Source organism: Notechis scutatus, chromosome Z (assembly GCF_049901735.1).
Source record: "Notechis scutatus isolate UNSWTSFEM ecotype Mainland chromosome Z, rNotScu1.2, whole genome shotgun sequence".
NCBI classification, from domain to species: domain Eukaryota; kingdom Metazoa; phylum Chordata; class Lepidosauria; order Squamata; family Elapidae; genus Notechis; species Notechis scutatus.
Window position 1 is genome coordinate 127,304,399 of NC_142025.1, and position 25,266 is coordinate 127,329,664.

At 40.3% G+C, this 25,266-nt stretch overlaps 1 protein-coding gene across 5 annotated transcripts; it reads right to left on the reverse strand.

Annotated features, from left to right (window-relative positions):
- Positions 1 to 10,300: 10,300 nt before the first annotated feature.
- Positions 10,301 to 22,778, reverse strand: LOC113425498 (vomeronasal type-2 receptor 26-like). Of its 5 annotated transcripts, none has more exons than XM_087948329.1 (7): positions 22,302 to 22,778; positions 18,219 to 18,360; positions 15,616 to 15,804; positions 13,369 to 14,232; positions 12,576 to 12,803; positions 11,679 to 11,805; positions 10,301 to 11,342 (listed from the first exon to the last, which is right to left on the reverse strand). In XM_087948329.1, exons 2-7 carry the CDS (start codon positions 18,258 to 18,260, stop codon positions 10,432 to 10,434), a joined length of 2,361 nt encoding a protein of 786 aa, XP_087804455.1. In that variant the 5' UTR covers positions 18,261 to 18,360; positions 22,302 to 22,778; the 3' UTR covers positions 10,301 to 10,431. The 5 variants fall into 5 exon arrangements, with proteins under 5 accessions (XP_087804455.1, XP_087804453.1, XP_087804454.1 ...); XM_087948327.1 differs by having other exon boundaries at positions 15,616 to 15,907; XM_087948328.1 differs by lacking the exon at positions 22,302 to 22,778 and having other exon boundaries at positions 15,616 to 15,907; positions 18,219 to 18,521.
- Between the last annotated feature and the right edge of the window lie 2,488 nt (positions 22,779 to 25,266).

Sequence of the window (25,266 nt, forward strand, 5' to 3'; positions counted from 1 at the left end):
ATTTTGCAGTCAATATGCCAATCCACATCCATCCAAAGTGCAGTAGAAATATAAGGAAAATCTCCTTATATTGATGGTTTATATTTGGGGAAATTTGTAGATATGAAGCAGCCTCTCTTCTGTTATTACTTTCAATAGAGGAACTTAAAAAGAAAAATACAGGCAAATAAGCAACAAGGTACTTATTGTCTTCTTTTTTAAGGTGGCATGATATTATTTACCCATTTGACCTACAACATAGTTATTAAGGTTCAACACATATTTCTTATTTTGATTACACCTCTATTTCACATATATATTCAGAGTATCTCATGTGGAATTTTTAAGTTATCATTCCAAAGGCTGAGTTATATCAGCAAATATGGCTTAAGATACATTTAAAAATGTGCTACTGGTTTGAGTTTTATGGAAATGAAGCATTGAGTTTATACAGTATTACTGAAACAATGCTTTTAACATCCTCTTGCTTGCTTTCCACTTTTATATTGCAACAATATAAAGAGACAATATGCAATATACAAGAATTTCTCCACAGTACATCAGACACTACTGGTGTAATATTCCATTACAATTAATCTAATTTCTCCATCACTGTTGCCCCAATTCCTGCCACATTCTATAACTATAGTAACTTTTCCCCAATTAATCCTGCATTCTTTTGTTTTTAGTCAAACCATTAAAGGGAACTGGAACTGATAAACTGATGAATTGCCATGTAAAACACTGTTTCTCTGCTCCTAGTTCTGAGAATATATGTTTAGGTGCCATTTTTCTTATTATATATATAATAAAACATAATGGAAGGACATCTCTGGATCATCCAGATTATTCCTTGAAAAGTGAGACCAAATACATATGTATTTGAATCCATTTTTAAAGATTCTTTTTTTTTTTTTTTTACATTTCCACCATCCATAAAATGTACCTCCATGTTGTTCCAAACATGCTTTTTCAAGAGGCAACTGGACCGTCTTGGTTTTTTTTCAAGATTTCACTTCTCAAGCACCTTTAAAATGGATTCAAATACATATGTATTTGGTCTCACTTTTCAAAGAATGACCTAGCTCAGGGGTCTGCAGCCTTAAACACTCAAAGAGCCATTTGGGCCCATTTCCCACAAAAAAGAAAACACCGGGAGCCAATACTTTAACAAGCGGTATGACTAGGGTGAGCGTGGCCAACTCAACATCACTCATTTCCACCGAGTCACCTCCTGCTCTGGAATATGGAGCAAGTCTCCATCCCCCACCATCACCCTTACTTTCTCAAGCCAGGCAAGGAGTGATGAGGAAAGGAGATGTGGGGTGGGGCCAGCCAGTAGTGGGATCAGCCATAGGAGAGGGCTAAAAAAGCGGCATGTGGATCCAGAGCCACAGCTTGCAGGCCCCTGACGTAGCCACTGATCCCCACAAACTACATGGAAGTTTGTCTTCCAGATTTTCAGACTGATTTGGGAATCTCTGAATGCATTTCTGCCTGTTCTCTTATAATGCATTGGGAGATTTTTTTTCCTGTGTCTATCCTTTACAGCAGGCATATCTAACCTGTTGCATGAAACCCAACAGTTATAATATGTATGTGTGTGTGTATATATATATGTGTGTGTGTGTGTGTGTGTGTGTGTGTGTGTGTGTGTGTTCTTAAGTTTTCGCGGGTATTTATATGTACGGTATTCAGCTTTGTTCAGGTATTTTCCCATGTCATTATAGTTCTGCTTTTAAAGTTGTAGCAACGTTTTGGCAGAATCTCATCTGCCATCATCAGGCTTCTGTATAGTGTTCATCTGTGAGTCACTCAAGTCCCGATAAAAGAAACTCTCGATATCATCAAAAATAAATACCAACCACCCAAACACCTCATGGAACTAACAGAACACTGCTTAACCAACACATATTTCATATACAAAGGACAAAGATACAAGCAAATTGAAGGAGCCCCTATGGGATCACCACTGTCACCAGTCATTGCAAACCTGTTCATGGAAGAATTCAAATCCAGAGCCCTAGCCAATGCCACCCACAAACCCAAACTATGGTTAAGATACATCGATGACACATTTGTGATTTGGCCCCATGGGAAAAAAAAAAAAACCTAAACAATTTCCCAGACCCAAACACCTGGCAGACAAAAACACACATAAAGACTGAACTATGCACCCTGACTAAAGTACTGACAGCTAACGGCTTCCACAAAAGCAAAATCACTGGCTTGATCCACAAAAACACACTGAGACATAATGGAGACCTAGAAGATGAACAGACCTATGGAACAGCTGTCCTGCCCTACATAAGAGGTACTACAGACAAAATCAGTAAGATACTACACAGGCATCACATCAAGACTGCCTTCAAAACAGACAGAAAAATAGCAACCATCCTAAGAAACCCCAAAGAAAAATTGACCTGGAAAACCAGGAGGCATATATGAAGTCCCTGTGCATCATGACCTGCCACATACATTGGACAGACCAATAGAAGAATAAGTACCCACCTGGATGAACACAAAAATGAAGTAAAAACCTGGAACACACTTCCTCACTAGTCCAACACATGAAAGCCACAGGTCATAGTATCGACTTCAATGGCACCAAAACCCTAGCCACTATAGAAAACCCCAGCCACAGAATTATCAGAGAAGCCATAGAGATTGAAAAAAGACCTGAAAGCATGAATAGAAGAGATGATTCCACCAGACTGTCAATTATTTGGAAGCCTGCACTCACAAACAAAAAATCTCCACACCACAAGCCAGGCAAACACCTGGGCACAAACAGATCCCCCTGATACCTCCAGCTCAAACACACCCAACCAGGCACCCAGATGAAACCTAGCTTCCTAATAAATGATAGCCATCCATTTACTCGGAGCCAAGCTGCACTAAAGCCTCCAATACAGGAATACAATGTTGCCAGCCAATCAAGACAAAAAAAGCCACAAAACGGACAGAAGATATTAGAAACACCAATCAAGCCAGAACACAGCAAACTCCAAGACCAATAAACACAGACCAAGACTCCCAACCAATCAGGATGAAGAAAAACCATTCTGGCACAGCAGTAGGCTGGCCCCAAATTTAAAACTGAAACGGCTGTGAAAGTCTGACTCACAGACGAACACAATACAAAAGGCTGATGATGGCAGATGAGATTCTGCCAAACGTTGCTACAACTTTAAAAGCGCAACTATAATGATGTGGGAAAATACCCGAACAAACCTGAATAAAGATAGATAGATAGATAGATAGATAGATAGATAGATAGATAGATAGATAGATAGATAGATAGATAGATAGATAGATAGATAGATAGATGGATCTTTGGAAGACACAAGCCTGAAGATGATGAATGAGACTTCATCAAAACGTTGCCCTAGATACTTCCAATCATGCGGGGGAAACCGAATAATCAAAGTACCTCGAGAACCTCAGAAAATATATATATATATATATATATATATATATATATATATATATATATATATATATATGTATGTATGTATGTATGTATGTATGTATGTATGTATGTATGTATGTATGTATGTATGGTGTTCGGCTTGGTTCGGGTATTTTCCCACGTCATTGTAGTTCTTTTAAAGTTGTAGCAACGTTTCAGCAGAATCTCATCTGCCATCATCAGGCTTCTGTATTGTGTCCGTCTGTGGGTCAGACTTTTACAGTGGTTTCAGATTTAAATTTGGGGCAGCCTATTGCTGTGCCAGAATGTTTTTTCTTCATCCTGATTGGTTGGGAGTCTTGGTCTGTGTTTATTGGTCGGAGTTTGCTGTGTTCTGCTTGATGGGTGTCTCTGATATCTTCTGTCTGTTTTTTGGCTCTTTTTGTATCTTGATTGGCTGGCAGCATTGTGTTACTTTAATAGAGGCCTTTAGTGCAGCTTGGCTTCGGGTAAATGGACGGCTATCATTAGTTAGGAAGCTGGGTTTCATCTGGGTGCCTGGTTGGGGTGTGTTTGAGCTGGAGGTATCAGGGGATCTGTTTGTGCCCAGGTGTTTGCCTGGCTTGTGGTGTGGATATTTTTTTGTTTGTGAGTGCAGGCTTCCAAATGATTGACAGCCTGGTGGAATCATCTCTTCTTTCATGCTTTCTGGTCTTTTTTCAATCTCTATGGCTTCTCTGATGACTCTGTGGCTAGGGTTTTCCATAGTGGCCAGGGTTTTGGTGCCATTGAAGTTGATGCTATGACCTGTAGCTTCCATGTGTTGGACTAGTGAGGAAGTGTGTTCCAGCTTTTTGACTGCATTTTTGTGTTCATCCAGGCGGGTACTTATTCTTCTATTGGTCTGTCCAATGTATGTGGCCGGGCATGATGCAGAGGGCGATGGAAATATGCCGAACCAAGCAGACACCATACATGCCAAAGTACCCATGAAAACTTAAGAAAACATATATATATATATATATATATATATATATATATATATATATATATATATATATATATATATATATATATATATGTTTTCTTAAGTTTTCATGGGTACTTATATGTATGGTGTTCGCTTGGTTCGGGTATTTTCCCACGTCATTGTAGTTCTTTAAAGTTGTAGCAACCTTTCAGCAGAATCTCATCTGCCATCATCAGGCTTCTGTATTGTGTCCGTCTGTGGGTCAGACTTTTACAGTGGTTTCAGATTTAAATTTGGGGCAGCCTATTGCTGTGCCAGAATGGTTTTTCTTCATCCTGATTGGTTGGGAGTCTTGGTCTGTGTTTATTGGTCTCGGAGTTTGCTGTGTTCTGCTTGATGGGTGTTTCTGATATCTTCTGTCTGTTTTTTGGCTCTTTTTGTATCTTGATTGGCTGGCAGCATTGTGTTACTTTAATGGAGGTCTTTAGTGCAGCTTGGCTTCGGGTAAATGGACGGCTATCATTAGTTAGGAAGCTGGGTTTCATCTGGGTGCCTGGTTGGGGTGTGTTTGAGCTGGAGGTATCAGGGGGGATCTGTTTGTATATATATATATGTGTGTGTGTGTGTGTGTGTGTGTGTGTGTGTGTGGCATTCAGCTTTGTTCGGGTATTTTCCCACGTCATTGTAGTTGTGCTTTTAAAGTTGTAGCAACACTTCGGCAGAATCTCATCTGCCATCATCAGGCTTCTGATTGTGACACAGAGTTAACTTCCTTTTACTGAATCCGTCTTCGGCAGTTTTCCCAGAAGCTGCCTGCCAAGTCTGATAACGAGCAAAACCATAAATCAGAGGCGAACACCACACAGAATAATTTGTCCAAACTGCTAACTCAAATAAACAAGTTGACCTGAACAGGGATTCAGAGCTAACACGCCTCCTTATATTCCCTGAGGGCCGTGTCAGTCTCTTTTCTCAGTCCCTGATTTGACATTTCCTTTTACGTTGTATTTCACATTTCTGCCTGCGTCTTTGCCTTGCATCAGACCAGCATTTCTCGGCTTGATCTTCAGCCAATGACTCCGGCACACTCTCCTGATTATCTGCCGACACCTGAGGCACAATCAGGGAGGAAGATTCTGGGGAGGAAGACAACTCCAAAACTTCCAGCAAAGCAGGCTCAAATCTTAGAGCCAAGTCCTCCTCTTCCTCCTGACTCCCGTCTGTGTCACTCAACAAAGCAGGCTCAAACCTTAATGCCAGATATTCCTCATGAGGTCCCACTCGCCATCTTCAGGCTGGTGCTTTCGGCTTAGTGCCAGTGCAAGCAGTGTGTGACCGGAGCTGCCATCTCTCTATATATACAAGTGGTGGGGGATGGTGTGCTGGGCTGGTTGGCTGTGCTGCAGCCTCTTGATTGGTTGATGGAGTTGATGTTGGTATAATGGGCTGTGTAATGGCCTTTTGTTGTAGAGATATCCTGGATCTTGTGCTGTCATCTCTTGGGTCGTTAGCCTCTTGTGTTTTAACGGCTTGGGTAATGGGTTGTGTGATGGGCTTGTGAGTTCTTTTGTTGTGGTATCCTGGGTCTTGCGTTGTAATCTCCTGGGTCGTTTGTGTTTTTGATCTCTTTTTGATTAGCCTCCTGTGTAGTAACAGCTTGGGTAATGGGTTGTGTGATGACCTTGTGAGATTTATTGCTGTGGTATCCTTGGTCTTGTGCTGTGATATCCTGGGTCATTTGCTGTGTTGTGACTTCTTGAGTTCTTGAGGTGTAGTTTCTTGAGTTTTCTGATGTGATGTCCTGAGCGGGTGGCTGTGATGTAGCATTTTGGGTTTTTAATATGGCTTGGAGTTTGGGGTCTGGGTCTGTGTTCGTTTGGCTTCGAGTTCGTGGTCGTGCCACATCTTCATGGTGGGGGTCAGTTCGCTTCATGTATGGTTCAGAGGAGTTTGAAGTGGGTAGTGATGCAGCTGCAGTGCGGCTTCTGGTCTGTGGTCGTGTCTCATCTGTGTGGGTGTGAGTCTGATTTTTACGTGGAAGTGTGGTGGTGGCATCTTGTGTGGCCCTCATGGGTGTGGGTCTGGTGTCATTTATCATGTTGGGTACTCGTCTGTTCATGAGGCGGGTTTCCAAATGGCTGGTAACCGGGAGGTGTCATCTCTTTTATTCATGCTGTGTGGGCGTTTTTCTATCTCTATGGCTTCTCTGATTATTCTGCTGCTGTGGTGTTCAGTTTTGGCGATAGTTCTGGTATTTTTAAGGTCAATCTCATGTCCTGTGGCTTTGAGGTGTTGGACCAGGGAAGAGGTTGGTTCTTCTTTTTGATTGAGTTCTTATGTTCTTCAACGCGTGCACTTATTCTTCTGTTAGTTTGTCCAATGTATGTGGTGAGGCAGGCAGTGCAGGGATTTCATATACTCCTTGGTTTTCTAACTCGATTTTGTCTTTAGGGTTTCTTAGGATGGTGGATATTTTTCTGTTTGTGCAGAATGCTGTTTTAATGTTGTCTTTTTGGAGGATCTTGCTGATTTTGTCTGTAGTGCCTTTTATATATGGGAGGAGGGCTTTGCCGTTCTCTTGTTCTCTGTCTTGGATTTTGGTTGGGGTTTCTTTTTGGATTAGGTGGGTGATCTTCTTTCTTTGAAATCCATTGGCTGTTAGTACGTTGGTGAGAGTGTTTAGTTCGGTTTTTAGGTGTTGTTCATCAGCTAAGCATTTTGTTCTGGAGATGAGTGTCTCAGCTACGGAATTGATCTGTGCTGGGTGGTGGTGTGAGAGTGCGTGTAGATAGCGGTTTGTATGTGTTTTCTTTTGGTAGATGGTGTGTCCTAGGGAGCCATTGGGTTTTTTGTATACCAAGACATCTAGGAAGGGAAGTTGATTGTTAGCTTCTGTTTCCATGGTGAATTGTATTTTGGGGTGTAGGCTGTTGAGGTGTGTGAGGAAGTTGTTCAGTTTTTCTTTCCCGTGTATATATATACACACAACCCATTACCCAAGCCGTTACTAAACAGGAGGCTAATGGAAAAGAGATCAAAACACAAACAACTCAGGTGATTACAATGCAGGACCCAGGATACCACAACAAAAGAACTCGCAAGCCCATCACATAACCCATTACCCAAGCTGTTAAAACACAAGAGGCTAATGGAAAAAAGATCACTATAAAACAAACAACCCAGGAGATTACAACACAAGATCCAGGATATCTCCGCAAAAAAACTCACAAGGCCATCACACAGCCCATTATACCAACATCAACTCCATCAATCAATCAAGAGGCAGCAGCACAGCCAACCAGCCCAGCACACCAACCCCCATCACCAGTAATTATAGTGAGACAGCAGCTCCGATCACACACTGCTTGCACTGGCATGAAGCCAAAAGCACCAGCCTGAGGATGGCGAGTGGGACCTCACCGAAACATTGCCAAGATACTCTTAATCTTACACGGGAAAAGACCCGAACACACCTAGACCTACCTACCTACCTACCTACCTACCTACCTACATACATACATACATACATGTGTGTGTGTGTGTGTACATGTACATATATACACTACTCAAAAAAATAAAGGGAACACTTAAACAACACAATGTAACTCCAAGTCAATCACACTTCTGTGAAATCAAACTGTCCACTTAGGTAGCAACACTGATTGACAATCAATTTCACATACTGTTGTGCAGATGGAATAGACAACAGGTGGAAAGCATAGGCAGTTAGCAAGACATCCCCAATAAAGGTTCTGCAGGTGGTGACCACAGACAACTTCTCAGTTCCTATGCTTTCTGGCTGATGGTTCGGTCACTTTTGAATGCTGGCGGTGCTTTCACTCTAGTGGTAGCATGAGATGGAGTCTACAACCCACACAAGTGGCTCAGGTAGTGCAGCTCATCCAGGATGATCAATGCAAGCTGTGGAAAGAAGGTTTTCTGTGTCTGTCAGCACAGTATCCAGAGCATGCAGGCGTTACCAGGAGACAGGCCAGTACATCAGGAGATGTGGAGGAGGCCGTAGGAGGGCAACAACCCAGCATCAGGACCTCTATCTCCACCTTTGTGCAAGGAGGGACAGGAGGAGCATTGCCAGAACCCTGCAAAATGACCTCCAGCGGGCCACAAATGTGCATGTGGCTGCTCAAACAGTCAGAAACAGACTCCATGAGGTTGGTATGAGGGCCCGACGTCCACAGGTGGGGGGTTGTGCTTACAGCCCAACACCGTGCAGGACGTCTGGCATTTGCCAGAGAACACCAAGATTGGCAGATTTGCCACTGGCACCCTGTGCTCTTCACAGATGAAAGCAGGTTCACACTGAGCACATGTGACAGACCTGACAAGGTCTGGAGACACCGTGGAAAATGTTCTGCTGCCTGCAACATCCTCCAGCATGTTGTTTGGCAATGGTTTGGCAGTGGGTCAGTAATGGTGTGGGGTGGCATTTCTTTAGGGAGCCGCACAGCCCTCCATGTGCTCACCAGAGGTAGCCTGACTGCCATTAGGTACCGAGATGAGATCCTCAGACCCCTTGTGAGACCATATGCTGGTGCGGTTGGCCCTGGGTTCCTCCTAATGCAAGACAATGCTAGACCTCATATGGCTGGAGTGTGTCAGCAGTTCCTGCAAGACGAAGGCATTGATGCTATGGACTGGCCTGCCTTTCCCCAGACCTGAATCCAATTGAGCACATCTGGGACATCATGTCTCACTCCATCCACCAATGCCACATTGCACCACAGACTGTCCAGGAGTTGGGGGATGCTTTAGTCCAGGTGTGGGAGGAGATCCCTCAGGAGACCATCCGCCACCTCATCAGGAGCATGCCCAGGTGTTGTAGGGAGGTCATACAGGCACATGGAGGCCACACACACTACTGAGCCTCATTTTGACTTGTTTTAAGGACATTACATCAAAGTTGGATCAGCCTGTAGTGTTTTTTTCCACTTTAATTTTGAGTGTAACTCCAAATCCAGACCTCCATGGGTTGCTAAATTTGATTTCCATTGATAATTTTTGTGTGAGTTTGTTGTCAATACATTCAACTATGTAATGAACAAAGTATTTAATAAGAATATTTCATTCATTCAGATCTAGGATGTCTTATTTTTGTGTTCCCTTTATTTTTTTGAGCAGTGTATATATAAAAGGAAACTTGTTATTTATAAACATTAACCATAATGTATATTCTATAAGTGGCCCAAGACTTCCTCTTCACTCAGTGTGCCCCAGGCAATCCAAAAGGTTGGATACTCATGCACAATAGATTCCTTGAATTAGAAAGATCTTATATTATAACTTGAAGGTAATAATAATTCAGAAACATGTTCCCCCTCAGATATATCAGCCATCATTCCTGAGAAGGATGGTGGAGATACATGTAATCTGGGGTTCAATGGTGATAAGAGAAACAAAGGAAGAAGAATGATGCCTAGTGAATTTGAGGACAGGTCTAAGCATAGATTCAGGTCTATCAAGTTGTACTTGTCTGCTCACACAGTGTCTCAAGTTTCTGGTTTTCTTGAATGTCACCCAGAGGTTTAGTGAGAAAGTAGAAGAGCTCATACTTTGAGTTAGTTTCTCTTCAGATAAAATCAATCCTACTCCTTCCATGCCAGATGTTAATTGGACAAAGTTGCATGTGAGGTGAATCAGTGACTGTCTTGCACAGTGAGTTGTAAATTTTGGACCTTTGGAATCTGGCATGTATTCAAGCTGATCTATAGCATGAGCTCTAGCACCTCTAAGTTAGTTTCACAAACATGGTTGCCTGCTTGGGCATCTTACAATGTCACCGTTGCAATGCATGTCTGTTGAAATCTGTTGTTAGCAAGCAATAAATAAGGAAGTACCAAGGCAGCATAAATTCCAATATTTTTTTAAAAAAATAACCAGTGACAATAACAAAAAAAATAGATGGTATGTAAATGGAAATATTTTATTTTGTCTATCAAGTGAGAATTAAACCAGAAGATTTAAAACCTTTACTCAAGTTAAGTAGAATTGGATTAGAGCATTAATTGATTCTGTTTTCTTACAAACAATCTAAAATAATGAGATGTATAATTCATATTTTTCTGTGGGTTTGTCTTCTTAGCTGTTCTTTGTTGTTGAGGGAAGGCCTCAGGACAATGATGTAGCACTTGGGGAAAAAAATGCAAACCAATAACCCAACACTAGAAGCAATAATGGAGAAGATCTCCACTGCAACCATGTATTTTCCTTTGGTGCTCAGGTATGTTGGAACAAAGGACAACCAAACACTGCAGAATACCAACATGCTAAAGGTGATAAACTTGGCTTCATTGAAAACATCAGGCAATTTTCTTGCTAGGAAAGCCACTGTAAAGCTAATAATGGCAAGGAAACCCATGTAGCCCAAGACACAGTAGAACATGTAGACTGATCCTTCATTGCACTGCAGAAAGATTTCTTCTGACCCTGAACTCATGTCAGTATCTGGGAATGGAGGAGAGGTTGTCAGCCATATAGTGCAAATAAATCCTTGAATTAAGGTGCAGCACAGTAAGATGGACACAGTTAATCTTCTTCCCACCCATCCAGTCATCTTAGACCCAGGCTTAGTGGCCATGAATGCCAAAATCACAATGATAGTTTTGGCCAACACAGAAGAAATGGCCACAGAGAAGATGATACCAAAAGTAGTTTGACGAAGGAGACATGTTACTTTGTCAGGTTTTCCAAGGAATAATAAACAGCAAAGAAAAGACAAGAAAAGAGCAATAAGGAGAGCATAGGTGAGATTCCGGTTGTTGGCTTTGACTATGGGAGTGTCCTGATGCTTAATAAAGATCCAAAGGATTCCAGATGTGACCAAAGAAAAGAAAAGAGCAGAACTGGCCAAAATGATCCCCAGAGTTTCTTCATACATTAAAAATGTTGCAATCTTTGGAAGACACAAATCCTGCTTCATATTTGCATACTGATCTTGTGGACACTGAAAACAATCATCCATATCTAGAAAATAAATTAGCAACTTATAAATTGCATGGGAAAAATCAAAACTGAGCGATACACATTAAAAAAGTTTTTAACATTTGAAAAACAATTACACTGGTAGACTTTCAATAAAATTATATTTGAAAACCCCTTTGCTACAAAACACTATTTGGTATCACTATAGAAATCAATTCCATAAACTGAATGCTGGTTAAGTTCCATGTTGTACTCCATCCATTGGTCAGGTGGAACAATTTAATCCAGAACATTAGTCTAAATTTTTCATTGCTCTTTTGACGCACATTTTTCATTTAGGTATTGTGTATTTTCTAGGATACCACTGCAAGATCTCACCTATTTGGCTGGAAATCTTTCCATGGGGACATTGTAGACAATCATAGCAGCAAAATGGCTTCCCTTCTATCTTGCTTCTTGTATAACCTAAATTGCACTTGCTATTGCACAAAGATATAGGTTGGACCTGTTCAAGAAGGACAGAAGAAAATGTCTTGCTTTGACAATTTTTTAAATAGTAATACAATAATGGAGTGTCATAATGCTTTGCTTCTGTGCCTTTAGAAATGGTTAGCCTCTGTTTTAGTTAATTCATATGAGAGAAATTATTTCTGTTGGAGAAAGTGCTCAACTCTTTCAGCACTTCATAACATTAAATAAGAATTATAAGCAGAGGTGGTATTCAAGCAGGTTCTGACCAGTTCTGGAGAACTGGTAGTGGAAATTTTGAGTAGTTCAGAGAACTGGCAAATACCACCTCTGACTGGAGATTTTACAGTATCCTTCTCCTGCCACACTCACCAAGCCATTCCCACAGAACCAGTAGCAAAAAAAATTGAATCCCACCACTGATTATAAGGTCAGTATATAGGCATCCAGGCATGTATGTTTGATAAACTACTTTTACTTTTGTGTTTTTTTACAAAGTCCAGAATGTGTGCTAAATCCTTGGCACATTCTTTCTTTTGCAGTTTGTGGTATACACTTTTATGTCAATATGATAAGAAACATCAGCTCTTAAATACGCCTAGTCCTTGTAATCACACATCTAATTTAGAAGACAACCAAGAGCTCACTAGGTAATCCAGAGATTTGCCTGGAGAACATTTAGGAATCTTGGAATATTTCAAATATTCTATAACTTAATCCAATTTCTGTGTAGGATTTTGAATCTGAGACAATTTGAGGATTGACAGAAAGATATTTGTCTAAAAGCCAAAATGAAACTGGCCATACCTGATTAAACCTCTCTGGCCATATAATATCATCCTCATCAATGGTGAACAATGCCTCATGGGAGTTCTTGGAGTCCATCCTTCCGACTGTGACTCTCAGAAAAGATAGATTGGGAAATGTTCTCCAATTCATAATATCAAATCCAGTTTCTAGTTTTCCATTTTGGTTGAAAGAAACCCTTTGTTCAGCACTATTATTGAATGAGACTGCTCTTATAAATTTGTTGAGCTACATTGGAAAAGAAGTCAAGAGAAGGTTGGATAGATAGGTAAGTAGGTAGGTGGGTAGGTAGGTAGATGATAGATAGATAGATAGATAGATAGATAGATAGATAGATAGATAGATAGAGAGAGACAGACAGACAGACAGACAGACAGACAGACAGATATAAATGGCAGGCAGGCAGACAGACAGAAAGACATCAGTGACAGAAATAAAAACAGTCTTTGTGGACTTTCTTTGAAACAAATTGTTTCTGAAATAAATGCTGCAACTTAAGAAAATTCTAGAAATGTAGAAATTCAGGAAAGCATGGAAAACTTAGATATTGTAAGGCCAAATAAAGAATTCAGTTAACTTAAAATAAAATTTGGATGCTCCCATCCTAATACATATTGCAGATATAATAATTGATAATGACTTTATTTGGAATAAAGCTAGACAGATGATGACATTGAGTAAAACTACATCCCTAGATATGTACATTCTCCTTGGAAGAATTAATTTCATTTAGGTTTAGGATTGGGGTGGCAGATACAGGGAGTAACCAGAGTTGGTTTGCTTAAGGTTTTACCTTCCACATATTTTGATCCAGAAGTTCCAGTTTGGCTTCATGCCCTCTAGCTCTGTATTCCATCATTGATGAATGGAAGTCATGCAGAGCATATGCCATAACATAGATGGCATTGTAGATGCTGTAGCTGTGGCCAGTCATGTCCATTTCAAACACAGATGTAGGAAGATCTTCCAGTTTCTCTTTTCCAGTGCAGGGAACCTCATTTTTATCTTCATTCATAACAGAGACGGAGAAGGAACATTGGAAAGCACTTTCCCAGAAGAGCTTGATAAAACTAATTTCTTCTTCTAAGTTTGGTTTCCTCATCTGAACAAATTGCTGGAATCCTAACATTTTCTCTGTGTGAATTGCAAAAGACAGAGCACCATGGAGGAAGACTAGGTCACTATTCCTTAGAAAGGGAAGTGAGGTGAAATCCATCTCAGCTGTCATAACCCAGATTTTATTTTTTCTCCATAATGATGCATCTTCAATTTTCAAATTGGTGGAAAGAAGTCTCAGAACTATAATTCCATAAATTTCACCATGAACCAGTACTACATTTACTGTGCTTTTCATAACCACCATGTACATTTCAAGTCCCATTTCCACCAACTCAGCAATACTGCTTGAATCATCAATGATTGGAAATGTTTCAATGAAGTCTGAGCAGATCCCCTTCTGGGCTAACATGGGAACCAGATCTTGTATAAACTTCTCACCACTGTCATTTTTCAAAGACAAGATCCCAATCCATGTCCATCTGAAATGCAGCAGTAATAGAAAAATTCCCTTATACTGGTGGTCCATACTTGGGAACATTTGTTGATATAAAACAGCCTCTGTTTTGGTATTACTTTCGGTAGTGGAACCATACATTATCTTCAGAAAAAGAAAAATACTGGGAAATAGACAACAGAATATTTGTTTTTCTTTTCTCTTTCTTTAAAAAATTATTACATAGTAATATTATTTACCCACTTAAGCTACAATATAGTTATCAATGCCCAAAACATATTTCATATTTTGACTAAGGTGATATTTCACAGAAATATTTAAAGAATCCTACATGGAGTATTTTTTTAAGTCAAAGGCTGAGCTGCATCAGCAAACTTGATCAAACATGTTGTACCAAAATTTCTTAACAGTTTGTATTTGTAAAATGGTAGATTATCCCCTAAAAAAACTTTCCTCTTTTTACAATTGTGAGAATAGTCTAGGGTGTGTCAAATTTTTCAACTTTCGATGCCCAAACATTAGGGGTGCTCATTTTGGGGGGATTATAAAAATATTTTGGTTACTTTGATATAATTTAGATGTGCTTGGTAAGTAACTACATAAACATAACTCTTTAACATTTTGTTTGTTACATTTGAATACTCTATATTCTTAGTCACATTTTGTCTTAAATATATCTTTAATTGAGGTACTTCTGAGAATGCTTCTGAAAATTCTCTATAGTTTTAGTCACAGTTTCTCTTAAACATTGCTTTAGTGGAAAATTAATCTTTTGGAAAAAATAGCACAAACATTGATAATTAAATCTTTAAATCACAAAAAGTCATGGCCGCAAACCTGAGGACATTAGTACATTATAGCAGAATTCCCTTGTAGTCATCAGAAGCTATCAGTTTTTAACAATAATCTTGTTATTTTGGGAAGAATGCCTTCTTTTCTATGCCATAAGTCAGTGGTTCTCAACCTGTGGTCTAAAACCCCTGGAGGGCTGTAATATCATCACAGGGAGTCTACAAAGTCTGGAAGAAATGTTATATTTGAATCTTGGTGGTCTGTGGCCATGATCCATGATCACAAAAGTGTTTAAAGGGAGTCCATGGTGAAGAAAAGGTTGAGAACTACTGCCATAAATGTTCACATAAAAAGAAGGATAAAAGGGCATTGATAGCTATCTACATGGTCATCAGGCTCATATCTGTGGAGTGAACAAACATTTATTATTAAGGATAAAGAAGAAACTTACATGGGATCTATTTTATCAATGGTTAGACAATAAAAACAGAAGTTAGAAATGCAAGGACATAAAAAGGATAAATATTAAAATGGAAACTCGATAAAATAGACAAGCTAAATATAATTGTTATTATAGTATTGATGTTATTGTGATGAATGCTATTGTAAACATTTTGATTACAATTGCCTAAAAAAACAATTGTACCCAGACAACACACTATTTGATTGAAATTGAATTTTTGATACTTTATACAAATAAAGTAAATAAAACATGAGGAAAAAAGAAGCTCATACCTGTGGCATCTTATAGAGGGATAAGATGGTAGCCATGTGTAGACACACCTCAGTGGTAGGTCCTCCAAGGACTGCTATTGGTCGGTGCTGTTTGTCACTGTTGTAGTTAGGAATGAATTGGCCCTTTGTAGAGAAAAGTTCCAATGAGGCACGATACGTCCAACTTGTCATGAAGTAGGTATTATAGATCTGAAATCCAAGGGTATGATTGGGTAAAAAATGAGGATTTCTGTTTATTTCCTTGATGGCAAATTCTAAGGCCGAGATATGCTGGTAGATTGGAGTCATGACCCTGGAAAAGGAAATACATTTTTTTCACTGTGCATTCAACTGAAATGAAAGCACATAACATACTTTTTTTATAAGTGAATGTGATGAAACAGTGCTGAAATCATTGATTCTGATAACAATCTTCCAATAGACATCCTTCTGAGTAATAATTTCAGAAAATGATGTCACTTATTGTTGATTTTTCAAAAGAGCGCTGATGCTTTTTGGAGAGACACTCCATTTTCTTTAAAACCTCCATTCCACCATTGATAGTAATTTCAAAGTCTATTGATAGCTCTATAGCAAAGAAGACACAGAAGATGGTTTAGCTGATTATACTAATAATACATAGCTTTGGGCCATCCAGATTCCTCTTGAAATAACTTGGGTGTTTTTTAAAAATGGATTAACAGTAGCACTCTACCATAGCATTACCTATTAGCTGATAATCCCAAAGTGGACCATAACTTCTTTCATTATGTCAGAAAGAGTAAAGATGAGGACTTTCAGAAACATTTCTCTAAAGAACTTCAGAGAACAAAAGGGAATATACAGACTTGCTGGAAAAGTTCTAAATCAAGCATTTCCAACTTGCAGCCTACAGGCAACATGTATCCCTGGATAGCTAGAAATGAGGAAACACCCCCGCAAGAAAATAAAAATATTAATATGATATGCTTCATTTTTTTCCACATAATTGTGGGAAAATTTGAAAAATAAATGAAAGGCTGTTTTTAACCCCCTGTAGGATACATTCATCATATAGTAGTCATGGATTATGGAGGAGGCTTATGAAAAAGAAAAGGAAAGTAAGATGATAACAGAGAAGGAGGAAGAGTGGAGATAGGGCTATCCAGCAAAGAAAAGGTCAAGTCAAGCATGGAAGCGAGGCTAATATGAACAGACTTCCTAGTTCAAATTAATGTTTTTTTTGTGAGTAAAACCTTACAAGGTGTCCTCAAAGAGCTCCTTAGAGGGATGTTTGCTGAAGTCTATCATTGCATGGAAGACATAGATCTGAGAGAGCATGTTCACAACAATGAGGTCTCCTGACTGATATTGCTTGTGAAGAAATGGCAGAGGAACACCAATGCTGCATTTGGTCCTGCCAATCCTGCACACCACTTGCGGTAAAGGCACAATAACCAATACTGCAAATATCACTTTCTTTGACAACAGCATGTTGTTTTTTACATCAATTTCTGTGAATCAACATTCTCTTTCATTAAGTATAATTCTACTTGGGTTAATAACTCACCTTCCTCCCACCCACCCCAAGGATTTAGAGCTGAAGTAGAAATAATTATATAGGGATTGTTAATTGCAATAGAATAATTCTCAATTTTGGAAGCAAAGTCCTGGGAAATCTTGAACAGGAAAACATGTTTTTACTATGTCAGTAGAGATTTATTTTAGAATTCTGCAGTGTGGTGGCAAGTGATAAGATGTTTGTAATGACTGAGAGCATTAGAGATCCTAATTCTAATGTTAACTTCCAAAACTTTTCCTTCATTTGTAGAAGGACAAGAAGAGTGTTTAAATCTCCTAATGCTTAAATAAATGGAGTTTTATTGTTTAGATAATATATTTCTTATTAAATTTGCTGCCTTTTGTGCCCAGGTAAATTCATTATAATAGAATGTTTGCTGTTCAAGAAATTTTGTCTTCTACATGAACTGAGAGTACATTTGGGGCATCAAAATGGCTTTTCATGTGCCTAAGATTGATCTTTTGGTCAGTTTTGTCTCACAGTTACTGTTTCTTCTTACTGTGTTTTTCTTTTAGTGTAGGTAGGAATTAGAATGTAGGTTGAGAATTTCACCTCCATTTGGGAATTCCTCATGTTGGACCTTTCTGTTCATCACAAAACCCAGATGATAGTCTTTGCTACAATTCTCCTCATCTATTCTCTTACCCTTCTTGGGAATCTGGCAGTTATCATGTTGGTTCAGTTCAACACTCCGATGTACTTTCCTGGAGATCTGTTACACCACTAGTACCATGCCCCAAATGTTGGCTCACCTCCTGTTAGATCATGGAACCATCTTCTTTATTCATTGTGCAATCCAGGTGTACATAAGCACAACTTTTGGAGGCACAGAATGCTTTCTGCTGGCTGCCATGGCCTATGACTGCTACCTGGCCATCTGTCATCCCTTGACCTATGCTATAACTATGGGCAAGAAGCATCGATGGGTGCCAACCAGTGGTGGTATTCTACGGGTCCGGTCCGGTTCGATTGAACCGGTAGCTCTGATAATCCTCTATGAGCAAACCAGTTCTCTCCAAAGATCAGCTGCTGGGCCCTCCACCTGCCCCATCTCTATACTAACCTTTATTTCCTGATTTTCAATCTCAGTTGCTTCGCGCGGCATAGCCGATTGCTGTGCGTCAGCTGTTTTGTCCAGCTTTCTCCATGTGTGCCTCCCATTTGGCAGTGGTCATCTTTTCTATGGCACCCTCATCTCTATGCACCTGAAACAAGTCTGAGTCAGCTTCCAATTGTAACAACCAAATTGCTGTCTTTTATACTGTGGTCACCCCCTTAGTCAACCATATCATTTACATCCTGTGGAACAAGGATATCCATAAGGCAGTGGTCAAGATTCTAAAAAGGAGGCCCTAAAGGCAAAATAAAATGAGAGATTCCATAAAGAGAGATTCCTTTGGATTCCTTTGGATTATTCAAAACTTCAATTCCCAGAAACTCTCAAAAAGGATGAGATATCTCCAACCTGGGCATAACTCCATGTTCTTCACAGGATATATATTTTCTACCTGTGGTCTTCTTGGATAGGATCATTCTGAACAAAGGTTGTACTGGCTTCTACCTTAATACTCTACTCTTTCATCATACTCCTCTATGTAACTGGAGAACCTAGGTATAGTATTTTGTAATGATAATATTTAATGTCCTTGTTCCTTATGACAGGCTTAATTAAGTTTTTCATCGTGCTGGATCTGGTGGGTTGTGGTTCTGGAAGCAGAGTCATAGGAACTGGATCAATAGATATTAAGGATGCAGAATCTTCTTCTGCTTTATGGTAGTTGGTATCCTATTAACCCTTGTATAAGCAGGAATTTGTGGCCTCATCTCTAATTAGCAGGCAATAAGTATGAGTGAGCCATTGTACTAGTCAGGGTTTAAAAGTGTGAAGTCTTAGCTGTGAGTTTTGTAATAAATGAGTTGCTTTTCCAGGTGCTCCTTTTCTCCTAGAATGCTAGGTAGTAAAAAATATTCACGTCTGCTTTCATAGATTCTCACAACAGGATTAAGTAAAGCCACTTTAATGCTATACATCAGTGATCATCAACCAGGGACCACTGGTGGTCTGCGAGAAAATTTTGATGGTCCTCAGAGAAATGTCACCACCAAAGCATTCCCCCAAAGCAATTAATCCAGACTGTGTGGGAACACACCGCTGCGCCGCCCACATGTCCCATGGGAACACAAGGCTTGTGTTGCTTGCATTGCAAACAACACGATAGTGAGGGAAGGAGGGAAAGGGAGGAGTGGGGGAACATGCCCCACTCGCTCTACATACCTCATCTGGCCACTGGGCTGCTTCTTTCTTCTTCTGCTTTTGGCTGCATGCAAGGAAAGCAGCAAAAGCCTTTCTTTCTCTCCCCCAAACTGCCAGAAATGAATCTTTGGGACCCTGCAAGGCATCCTGCTCCAAGAGGCTGCACCGTTGCAACAAGTCTCACAAAGACTCATTTCTGGCAGTGTTTGGGGGGAGAGAAAGAAAGACTTCTGCTGCTTTCCTTGCATGAAGCCAAAAGTCAGTCAGTCAGTCAGTCAGTCAGTCTCTCTCTCTCTCTCTCTCTCCCCTCCCTCCCTCCCCTCCCCCTCTCTCCCCCTGAGAACAGAGCTGGAGACGGTATCCTGCAATCCCAAATAAAGAATGAATCAATCAGTAGGAAAACGGGATGGGGAATTTTCCTGCAGATTTTTGGGGGGGGATTTTCCCAAGATCTCTGGTCTGTGGGATTTAAAATTTTGAGTTTGGTGGTCCCTGTGATCCAAAAGGTTGGCAACCCCTGCTATGCATGACTCACTGTTTTGAATTAAATTCATTAACTGGTTTAAATCCCCTTTTTGATGTTCCCATAGCATTCTATTGATCAGAGTAACAATGCTGTAAAACAGAGCCTTAATATAAGTTGCACTTTAAAAAAAGTGTGGTGCAGTACATTGTTTTAAATTAAGTTCAAAAATAGACCTACTGTATATACTTGCAGATAAGCCTAGAATTCTAGGGGCCAAAATCAACCCCAAAATTCATGAGATCATCCATGAGGATCATCCATGAGACTATATGGTGATACTTTTTCTGAATCAAAATACAATAAAAATTGAGCCATTTTATCTGTAGATGGTCCATTTTTCTTGGTATATTAGCTAAAATATTAAGAGGGCCTTGTTTATCCATGATTGGACTTATACAATGGCATATATGATTTTTCCCACATGAGAGCACAAGGTGAAATGGCTGATTCCTTGAGATAAATGCTAATTTTTCCAGATTTTTATTATTTTAAATTTTTAAAAAAATGTTTTTAGTGTTTATGCTATATAGTAATTCAACACTGTGCAATGTGATACTCAATGTTTGAAGATAGCTAAATCCTGCATTAGACAAATTTTGACAAATTTTAATAAATATATATTATTTTAAAATATTGGGTTTAAAGCAGTGGTTCCCAAAGTGGGCGGTACTGCCCCTGGGGGGATGCCTTAGGGGGTGCTAAAAGGCAAGGGGCTGGCAGGGGAGCGCTAAGAGGTGGCAGGGGGCGTTTGAGGTGCCGGCCCCACAGGCTCACCCCATTGACTGTTGCACTGCTCCAGAGCTGACACCTCAAATGTGGCAGAGGTGGTACGCGTTCAATGCGCCAGCTCCGCATTGAGCCCCTTGCATCACTCCAGTGCAACAGTCAATGGGGTAAGCCTGCAGTGCTGGCATCTTGAACGCCCCTTGCCGCCTCTTAGCACCTCCAAGGGGTCAGCAGAGGGGTGCTAAGAAGCGGCAGGGGGCGTTCGAGTCACTGGCCCTGCAGGATCACCCCATTGACTGTTGCACCACATCGAAGCTGGTGCCTCGAATGCGGTGGAGTTGGCTTTTCCCAACGTGCTGCTGCATTCGAGGCGCTGGCTCCAGAGTAGTGCAACAGTCAGTGGGTGAGCCTGTGGGGCCAGTGCCTCAAACACCCCCCTGCTGCCTCTTAGCGCCTCTCTGCCGACCCCCTTGAGGACGCTAAGAGTCAGCGGGGGGGCGTTCGAGGCACCAGCACCGCAGGCTCACCCCATTGGCTGTTGCACCGGAGCGGTGCAAGGGGCTCAATGGGGTGAGCCTGCGAAGCCGGCGCGTTGAACGCAGTGGCGGCAGCACATTGGGAAAGTACCTCTATTTTCCGTGCTGCCACTGTCCCATTCTGTCTGTCTGTCCATCCATATGTCCATCCATTCACCCCAAAGGTCTGTCTGCCTGCCTGCTCTCCTGCCTGCCTACCTACCTGCCTGTCTTTTTGTCTACCTACCTCCTATCAATATAGATCTATCTACCTTCCTACCTACCTACCTTCCTACCTATCCATGCATCCATCGAAAAGGTCTGTCTTCCTGCCTGCCTGCCTGCCTGCCTACCTATCCATACATTCATCCAAAAGGTCTGCCTGCCTGCCTGCCTACCTATCTACCAATCTATCTATCTATCTATCTGTCTGTCTGTCTGTCTGTCTGTCTGTCTCTCTATCCATCCATCCATCCATCCATCCACGTTCGAAGCATTGGGCCCGCAGGCACATCGGGAAAGTAGAGCAAAGCCAGTCTGGGAGGGAGGGAGGGAGGGAGGGAGGGAGGGAGGGAGGGAGAGAGAGAGAGAGAGAGAGAGAGAGAGAGAGAGAAACCTGATGCATCAGATTGAAATGAGGCCTAGTTTAGACTGAGGCCCTTTTCCACATTGAAACATCTTTGCCAGCACATTGAAACCTCTTTGGCTTCTATTAAAGGTTTTGTGGACGAAACATGGTCAAGACTATCAGAAAGCTCTCACATTTTGTTGAGGCTTTAAACACGATCCATTGGACCAGATCTCCACCCTAAAAAATTACTTTTCCCCAATGTATTACAGTGCCAGTTCTGAAGAAGGCAAAACCAAAACTGGTAAATTACAAGAACACACACACACACTCCCTTCTAACCCTGCTGGAGCAGGTGTAGCACTAGTATAGATATCTCATTATCTTTCTCCTCCCTCTCTCCCTCCTTTATTTCTTTTTCTTTCTGTCCCTTCCTTCCATCCTCCCCCTTTCTTTGTCTGTTCCTTTTTCTTTCTTTCCCTTTTCTTTTTCTTTTATTCCTTCTCTCTTTCTCTCTCTTTCTTTTCTCTCTCTCTCTTTCCCTCTCTCAGGCTCACCCCATTGACTTTTGCTTGGGCAGGTCTCTCCGGTGCAGGTCCCTCCGGTGAAGCGGGCTCAATGGGGTGGATTGCAGGGCTGGCACCTAGAACGCGGCAGTGGCGGCACGTTTGAAAAGTAGAGCAAAGCCAGAGGTCAGTAATTTTTGCTGCAAAGAATCACAAAAGCTTCTGGGTTGTGCACAAGAAGAGACACACATGTCAATGCAATTCAGCAACATAAAGAAATACAAATAAAAATCAAGAAGAATCTGCAAAGCATTTCTGGTTAGATTCTATTCACTACTAGAATCTAATCAGAGATGCTTTGCCGATTTTAGTGCAATGACCTGCTCCAGCAGGGTCAGAAGGGAGTGTGTGTGTATGTGTGTGCATGGCTGTCAAAACTCCAAAAACAGGTCAAGAAGCTCCGGGGAGGCCAGTCATAAATTAGAACACTTGCTAAGCAACCGGCCATTAAGTGAGGACTACTTGTATTTGGTTTGCCAGTCACCTGGCAATGCCTACCCAGTCACATGACCACCAAACCACAACTACTCGGTCACGTGACCAGCAAGCCACGCCCACCCAGTCACATGACCAGTAAGCCACACCCACCCAGTCACGTGACCAGCAAGCCACACCCTCAAATTAGGCCACACCCACAGAAATTTGAATCCCAGGAACTTCCGGTTTGAGTTTCTTCAGCGACAGACCAAAACCTCGTCTCTGCGACGCTTCGATCCGTGCTCGCCACTGGAGTGCTCCGAGCCGGCTGGCTTCGGGCTAAGCCACCCCGTAGAGGTGATGAAGAGGGGAGACTGCCAGCAGGGTTGAGGAGAGCCGCATCTCTCCTCCCCAGCTGGCCATTACTTCCTTTCCTGAAGGCAGTTGCAGCGGTGGTCAGAAATGGCCACCTCAAAGAAGAACTCGACCGGAAAAGAATGTGCAGGAGGAAGATAAGTGAAAGTTTTGGTTGACCGGGTCAAACAGCAAAAGTAACAAACAAGGTACCCTGGAATTGAAACTGTTAAAAAACAATAACATTGTTCCCTAAGAAGATTTTTAAGCTGCGAAGGAGAGAGAAAAGGGAAAAGATTTGGTTTTCTCATTTTCTTATACTGACAGCTAAGAGACTTAAGCAAGAAATTGGAAAAAAAAATCCACTTTGACATCAATAGGCATTTAATGCTGAAAATAAAAATTCAAAGGGATAATAAAGATTTCTGGATAATTAAAAGCTTTTGAAAACAGGAAACGAGAGAAAAAGAATAAAAGGGTAGGATCTGGAAGGGAGGAGACTGCCTGGAATTAAAAAAGAATTTACAGCAAAATCTCAACAAGACTTCCAAAAGATACATTCTAACTGAAATATCGCAACAAAAATCCCAGGAAGAGAAAGTTGAAAAAGAAATAAGAAGATATAACTTGGGATTATCTGGATTACTTGATGATTTCTGGATTCTTGGGTATTGTTTTGAATGACTAAAATCAATCGGATGGTTGTTTAAAACTGTTTAAAATGGCTCCACTTTTAGAAGAACTGAAAATGAAACTTAAAAAGTACAAAGAAGATGCACAAGAGAGGTTCTTTTGGCTTCGTATTTCAGTTTTTGGAAATGGAGATTTGGAATTATGAGAAACAACAAGAAATGCCTGCAGAACAAGAAGATTGCAACAAAGAAGCCATCTTTAATGAACAAGTAATCTTAGATGGGGGAAAAAAAGGAAAGGGGGGAAAGAGAATGGAAAGTTTAAGATTGGGAAAAACAACTCCAAAAAAAATAGAGTGAAAAATAAGTATAAAATCAGAAAGCAACAGAACAGGCAAATGCAGAAGAGAGAATTAGAACTAGAGAGGCAAGGGGGTAAAAGGGGGAGGGAGAAGATGAGAGGGAAGAAAGGAAAAGAAGTTATAAAGGACAGAAGCAAAATATAGAGAAACAGGGCCTATTTAGAGATAATGGGTGAAAACTTAATGGAAAAAGGGATTCTGCAAAGGTACATAAGATAGTATGGTTATATTAGAAGCAGAAATAATTTTAGAAAATATGAAACAATGTATGATTAAAATGTCTGATAAAATAGCTATTGTAATTCAGTGGAATGCTTGTCAATAAATAAATGTAACAAAAGGTATATTTAATAATTTATAAAACATATGTGAAGAGAAATAAGGGAAAAATTTATTATGGAGATTATGTGTGTTTTTAAGGAAGTATGATATTTAATTGAAAAGAAGTGTTAAAGATGTTAAGATTTTAATGATTATTAATGATAGAACTGAACTGGAATAGAATGAGGGTTTATAATTACATATATTTACAATCTTTCTTTCTTTTTTAAAGAATATAGTGTGTATTATAAGAATGTACCAAGCAGAATTCGATTGGAAGTTATGTATTATGTATTATATTGAAGGTCATAAACTTAAGGTATATATTGAAGTTTAAATAAGAGTTGAATGGATGTAATTGAAAGGTATAAAGGTGTCATACTCCAATTAGTAACTACAGGAGAAAATTTGTTTAATGAGAAAAGATAATATGAAATTGAAACAGAACAGACAAAAGTATAAATATAATGATTTGAATTGAGATGAGATAATCAAAATAAAATTGAGAAAATTAAAAGAGGGGAAAAACTATATAGAAAATGTAAAATAGTATAAGATATGGAACAGAATACAAAAAGGAGCATGAAATTGAGTTTTGTGTCTGTATAAAGAAATTCAACCCGGGACCATGCTATTTTCAAAAAAGATGTTTTACTTGTATTTTGTGTGTGAAAACCCAAATAAAACTTTATTAAAAAAAAAGAAATTTGAATCCCATTCCTGGGTGGGGGGCACCAAGGATGAGTTTGCAGCACCAAGGGGGTGGTGGACTGAAAAAGTTTGGGAACCACTGGTTTAAAGCAATAAAACCAAACAGTAATCAAGTCATAATTTCAATACTGCAACACCAATATAGAAAAAACCATTAAA